The sequence below is a fragment of the Mus musculus genome, chromosome 4 (genome assembly GCF_000001635.26).
Source record: "Mus musculus strain C57BL/6J chromosome 4, GRCm38.p6 C57BL/6J".
NCBI lineage: Eukaryota > Metazoa > Chordata > Mammalia > Rodentia > Muridae > Mus > Mus musculus.
Genome location: NC_000070.6, coordinates 132,246,117 through 132,252,841, shown reverse-complemented (window position 1 = coordinate 132,252,841; position 6,725 = coordinate 132,246,117). Strand labels below are relative to the sequence as shown.

The 6,725-nt window shown below is 45.7% G+C and overlaps 1 protein-coding gene across 6 annotated transcripts in view; it reads left to right on the top strand.

Annotated features, from left to right (window-relative positions):
• The window catches only part of Gmeb1 (glucocorticoid modulatory element binding protein 1), a 40,585-nt gene that overhangs the window by 8,768 nt on the left and 25,092 nt on the right, over positions 1-6,725 (top strand). For 2 of the 6 annotated variants that reach the window (NM_001122992.1, XM_017320332.2), the window contains exons 2-3: positions 349-411; positions 1,010-1,167. In NM_001122992.1, the coding sequence (NP_001116464.1) occupies positions 1,040-1,167 (128 nt within the window). In that variant the 5' untranslated portion in view covers positions 349-411; positions 1,010-1,039. Of the gene's footprint in view, positions 1-155; positions 412-1,009; positions 1,168-6,725 lie in introns of those variants that run through there. The other 4 variants (NM_020273.2, XM_006539079.4, XM_006539078.3 and 1 more) reach the window with 3 other exon arrangements.

Genomic DNA, 6,725 nt, shown 5'->3' with positions numbered 1-6,725 from the left:
GCCACCACCGCCTGGCAAAAATAAATTATTTTTTAAAAAAGAAAGTTCTTGGCCACGTGGTGGCTCATGCCTCTAATGTGAGTTGTAGGATCTCTGAGTTTGAGACCAGCCTTGTCTACAGTCTGAGTTATAGAACAGCCAGGGCTACACAGAGAAACAGTGTCAAAGAAAGAGAGATAGAAAGAGAGAGGTTTTTAAGACAGTGAAGTCAGCTGTTACAAACAGCTATATACCTGAATTCAGATATTTACTGAGTGTTGATTAAAGATAGAGCACTATATGTAATATCACATACTTGATATGAAATGGCTACTTGCACTTAAAATAGGTATGATTCCTACTTTCCAGGGGCCACTCTTTGGGATGGAAGTAGTCTATGCTGTAACTTGATCCACAGAAAAAACAAGCCAGGTATGCTGCATGCTTGCAATGCTGCACTTGGGAGGCAGAGGTGGAAGGATCAGCAAAGTGGAGCCAGCCTGGAATACTTCCTGAGAGTCCCTTTTCAAAACCAAAGCCAAGAGCAAAGTTCTGTGATCCCAGAATTCAGGAGGCAAAGGCAGACTCATCTTTGAGTTTGAGGCCAAGGTGGTCTACGTACTGATTTTCATGTCAGACAGCATTACATAGTGAGACCCTGTCTCCAAGAAACAAAACAAAGAAAACCCCAAACAAAACCACCCTTACACTCTAGTGCTGTTCATTTCTGGGCTGATGGGATCCCTCCCAGGGCCGATGATGATCCCAGGCTACCAACTTAATTTCTCCAAACTTGAGAGAGATGCACAGTTAGGTCTGAGGAGCAGGTAGCATTGGCTCTGGCAAACCACTGGTGCGTCATATGTCTATGAAAACACGCTAAGAGCCCGTGTGCGCCTGTCAGCTCCTCTCAGTCCTCATCCTTTACAGAGGACATCTTTGGGCACTCTGAGCTGTTCCTTATCTGGCGCTCCTCTCCTGTAGCTGTCTCTTTCAAGGTGAAGTTACTCATGCTTCTCGTTCCCCGCAGCAGCCCCAGCTAGCTGACTTCATGTGAAAGATGGCCAATGCAGAAGTGAGCGTCCCAGTGGGAGATGTGGTTGTGGTACCCACTGAAGGAAATGAAGGGGAGAACCCGGAAGACACTAAAACTCAAGTGATCTTGCAGTTACAGCCTGTGCAACAAGGGTGAGTGGCTAGCAATTTGGCTATTCCAGACAGTTGTTACTGCGAGGTTGAAAGGATGGGAAGTAGGAGCTGTACAGTGCTTTAGTACAGCATAAACATTTGCTTCAGTTAGAGCTTCTCGGGTTTCCATCTCTGTCATCTTAGAGCTCTTCCCTAGTACCCATCTCTGCCTTTACAGTGTGAGCTCTCGGGGGTGACGTCTGTGGCTCCCTCATCTCTCTCCACACTAGTTAGCACAGGGCCCAGGCGCATATTTCTCAAATGTGGTGCTGACTCAGAAACTAAGAAAGACACATCCAAAAATATTTCTACTATAAGCTCTCAAACACTCATGGATAGGCGCATTATCAAGCTCAGTCTATCAAAAGTATCTGTGCACTCCCATCACCATGAAGATGCACTGTGGAGGTGTTAGAAGAAACAGTACAAGGTCCTTGCCCCCGTGAAGCTTGTGATCTATTGTAAAAGCCAGAAGTGCATGGATTAAGTATGGAATCCCTTACCTAGTGAAGACAAAGGGCTAAGTGGATCACTATCTGTTAGAAAAGTTGACTAAAATGCCTTTGCAATGTTCAGGGTCAAACCTGGAACCTGTCTTATGCTGCACAGATGATCTGTCCCTGAGCTATGTTATATATTAACCCTAAAAGATAGAATTTAGGCCAGGCATGGTGGCGCATGCCTTTAATCCCAGCACTCGGGAGGCAGAGGCAGGCAGATTTCTGAGTTCGAGGCCAGCCTGGTCTACAAAGTGAGTTCCAGGAGAGCCAGGGCTAAACAGAGAAACCCTGTCTCGAAAAAAACAAAAAAAAAAAAAAAAGATAGGACTTAGGATGCATTTCTTTGGGCTGGGCAGTAGTCTCACACTCCTTTGATTCCAGCACTTGGAAGGAGGGGCAGGTGGATCTCTCGAGTTTGATGCCAGCCTGGTCTATAGAGCAAGTTCCAGAATAGTCAGGGTTACACAGAGAAACCCTGGAGGGAGCAAGTTGATGGTAGTGATCTCTCTGTCTGTCTGTTTCCTTCCTTTCTTTTTCCTTTTTTGGGACAAGGTCTTGTTACGTAGCCGAGATTGGGCCCAAGTTCACTCTCCTTCTCCCTTAGCCTCTTCAGTGTTGAGAGGATAGGTGTGTGGTGCTGCCATGCCTAACTTTAAGGGGTGATAAAAAAAAAAAAAGCCTAGTGGTGGTGGCACACGCCTTTAGTCCCAGCACTTAGAAGGCAGAAGCAGGCAGATCTCTGTGAGTTCAAATCCAGCCTGTTGTACAGAGTGAGTTCCCTTAACCACTTAGCCATCTCTCCAGCACCAAGGATGTTTGGTTAAATACTGACAGCGCTGTAACCAAAGCTCAAGAACAGTCATACCAAAAGAGGAGTGAGTGGTTATCCTGGAGGCATTAGATAGAAGGAAAAGCACCTAATATTTATATTAATGATTTATTTTTATTTCATGTGCATTAGTCTTTTTGCCTGCAAGTATGTCTGTGAGGATGTCAGATCTCCTGGGACTGGAGTTGTGTCAGTTGTGTACCATCATGTGGGTGCTGGGAATTGAACCCAGTCCTCTGCAAGAGCAGCTAATTCTTTTTAACTGCTAAGCCATTTGCTATTATTGTTTAATTAGCATTTATTTATTTATTTATTTATTTAATGTAAGTACACTGTAGCTGTCTTCAGACACTCCAGAAGAGGGCGTCAGATCTCGTTACGGATGGTTGTAAGCCACCATGTGGTTGCTGGGATTTGAACTCAGGACCTTTGGAAGAGCAGTTGGCGCTCTTAACCACTGAGCCATCTCACCAGCCCTTAATTAGCATTTTAAAATTTGATTTGTTCATACAGTTTTATAACTACCATTAAAAATTATATTCAGAATCCAAACACTTTGGCAACACATGGAACATAAAACCGGCTGGTGCAGGCTTAACCTCAGAACTCAGCTGCCCTGGAGCTCACTCTGTACAGCAGGCTGGCCTCAGCCTCCTGAGTGCTGCCACTAAACACCAGCACTGCCTGGCTTGCTTCTCCTTTTTCATTGCACAGAATCAATAACTGATTTTTATAGAAAATAACCAGATCCTTAGCTTAGAGTCTTCATCATATACTTAGGCCATACCTGAAATCTATGGGTAGCTGAGAACACGGTCACGTGTGACTGTTACAAGTCCACCTGAAGTAAGGAAGCTAATATCTTACTGAGTCCTGGGCAGGTGTGCTCCTGAGTTTGCCTGTCCTGAAACACTGCTTGACATAACTGACTTTTTTGAGGCAGACTTTGTGTAATAGCCCTGGGTGTCCTGCAGCTCTCATTGTGTGTAGACCAGGCTGGCTTTGAACTTACAGCCTGCCTCTGCTGGGATTATAGGAACAAATTACTATCACTCAGGGAGAAGACTGACTTTTTGTTTGTTTGTTTTGTTTTGTTTTGTTTTTTGTTTTTTGAGGCACGGTTTCTCTGTGTAGCCCTGGCTGTCCTGGAACTCACTTTGTAGACCAGGCTGGCCTCGAACTCAGAAATCCACCTGCCTCTGTCTCCCGGGTGCTGGGATTAAAGGTGTGCGCCTCCACCACGCCCGGCTGAAGACTGACATTTTGGTTCAAGTAATTATCAGCGCAGAATGATATGTTTTACAGTCAGTAACACACTAGGAAGACACTCACTAGGAAGAACATGACAGATTTTATCCGAAGACTAGTGATTTAGAGCACAGGGTGGAGGCTGGCTGATGTCCATTACCTGAGTGAGCTCCCCCATCGTGCCCGTGGCAGCATTGCTGGTCTCCTGAGCCCAGTAAATACCTGTCTGGAGAAGGACTGATTCCTCCTCCTCTGAGTCTCCTTACCCTCTCTCAACATCAGTAATCGTCACCAGCCTGGGGCTGGGCCACCCTTTGGCAGTTCCAAGTGATGGGCAAACTGCTGAGACAGGTGGAGAGCTGAGCTCAGTCAGTTCACTGCTTGCCTAGCTGCCTCTAAGTGTGAGGTCCTCAGGTGGATTTGGTGGTGGTGGTTTTTTTTTGGTTTGGGATGTTCGTGTGTGCGTGCGTGCGTGCGTGCGCGTATGTGTGTGTTTTTAAGACAAGGTTCCTTTGTATAGCCATGCTGGCGCTCCTCTGTAGACCAGGCTGCCCCTGAACTCAAATAGATCTACCTGTCTCTGCCTCCCCAGTCCTGGGATTAAAGTCATATGCTGCCACTTCCAGGAGTCATGACTATTATCCCTAGCAATGCAAAAATAAAAAATAAACTCAACAATGGAGGCTGGGGATGAGGGAACTTCCTGTAATTTCAGCACTGTAGAGTCTGAGGCAGAAGGATCACTTGAATTTGAGGCCAGCCTAGGCAACTCATTACTACCATGTCTCAAAATAAAAGTGAGAGATGATTCGGGCAGTGGTGGTGAACGCCTTTAATCCCAGCACTCGGGAGGCAGAGGCAGGCGGATTTCTGAGTTCGAGGCCAGCCTGGTTTACAAAGTGAGTTCCAGGACAGCCAGAGATACACAGAGAAACCCTGTCTCGAAAAATAAACCAAAAACAAAAAATAGTAAGAGATGAAAAAAATAAATAGCAATTTAGCTGAGGGGTAAAACCCTGGACGCACGTGAGAGGTTCTGGGTTTAGTCCTTAGAACTGTAAATACAAAGAAACCCAATTTTTAAATGTTTTAAGGAGGAGAACCACATGATTTTCTGGTAGGAGTATACAGGATTAATGAGAGTCTAGGCAAGCTCTTCCAAGGCTGGACATAATGAGGCCCGAGTCAAAGTAGCAGCAGTGGTGTTAGAGTCAGGGACGAGGCTGGAGTTAAAGAGTCTGTCTGGCAAGATTTGACAGCTGTTGGAACTGAGGGCACAAAGCGGAAAACTAGCAGAAGAGCTGGGTATGCAGTTTAGTGACAGAGTGCCTGTCTACCATGTCTAAGGGTCTATTTTAACGTCCACTGTACAAAAGAAAGGGAAGGAAATAGACGCAATCACCACTTCACTCAAAGGCAGGAAAAAGAGGAAGAGGTCTAGTGTAGTGCCCAGTCCCCATGCAGTGTGCAGGGTGACAGCCCTGACAGGGACAGAGCATGGGGTAAGACAATGGCTTCTGTATTGTTTGGGTTTGTTTATTGGAACAGCATCCTGCATTCCAGGTTGACCTAGAACTCCTGGCCCTTCCTGCCTCTTCCTCTCAAGTGCTGGGATGGCAGACATGTGACATTATACTCAGCTCAGGAATAAAAATAGCATGGTGATTATTGCAAACATAATTAATTCAATGGGGAGGTCTGCACAGTAGAGGTGCCACCAGGTGGTGGGTCAGCATCTGCAGAGACCAGTGTACCGGTGGTACTTTCAGATACCAGTGTGTTCAGGTTAGTGCGCAAGACTGATGAGAGAGGAAACAAAGGACACTCGTGTGACATGTTAGGTCATCTGAATGTAGAGACATTTGGGAAGATCTGCTTTACCTAACCGACTCCATCAAAGTCCACATAGGCACAACCCTGATTAGCTTCAAAGAGCACATGAGAGAGGTTGTGTTCATTGTGGTACGGTCAGAAGATTGCATAACCTCCCATTTAGTGGTACCTCTGGTGATTGCTGGGTACACGGGGCAGATTCATGTTACTATATACTTGGTTTATGCCAATAATTTGCTTCTGAAAGACTAAAAGGCTATAAAAAAAAAATAAACCCCAACTCTATAATGTGCAGATTTCAGCAAGAGCCATCCATTTCTGGGTCATCAGGCCACTTTCTGTCTCATGCTGTGTGCTGGCTCTGTTTTAGTCAGGTGAATTTTATGAACAGGTCTGTCCTATACTTGAAGCAGTATTTACTGTGTGTTGAGCATTTGCAGCAGTAGCTCTCAGCCTGCGGTCAAGACCCCTTTGAAGGTTGAACAACCCTTTCACAGAGGTTGCCTCAGACCATCAGAAAATACAGAAATTTACATTAGGATTCATGCCTGGGGCAAAGTTAGAGTTACGAAGCAGCAAGGAAATAATGTTATGGTTGGGGTCCCCACAGCATTAGTAGCTGTGTCAGAGGCTGCAGCGAAAGGAAGGTGAGAACCTGCCCTCCAGTTATTGAGGAAGGGCTGAAGAGACGGCTCAGCAGGTAGAGAGAACACGTCGCTCTTCAGAGGACCCAAGTTTGGCTCCCAACACCCACATCAGGCAGGCAGCTCACAACCACTTGTAACTCCAGCTCCACGGTATCTGACATCCCCTCTGTTCTCCATAGGTACATGCGTGCATGTGCACACACATACACACATGTGTAGATGTATATAAGCAATCATCTGGTTTTATACCCATAAGTAACACAGATCTGTAAAGTTATGAAGGAGAGGGTCCATGGAACATAGTAGCAAAGGGAATCAATGTAAGAAGGGTTCATTGACTTGGGGTGAGGTGAGCTGTTTCATCTTCTGGCAGTAACTGCTAAGTGGTCTGGGCCTCTTGAAGTTTACAATGGGAAACCTGTCAAAGTCATGCCGAAAATACCCTTATTTTACTCCTTTCTGATTAAAACACATGTCTTCACCCCTTACTATGAATATTAA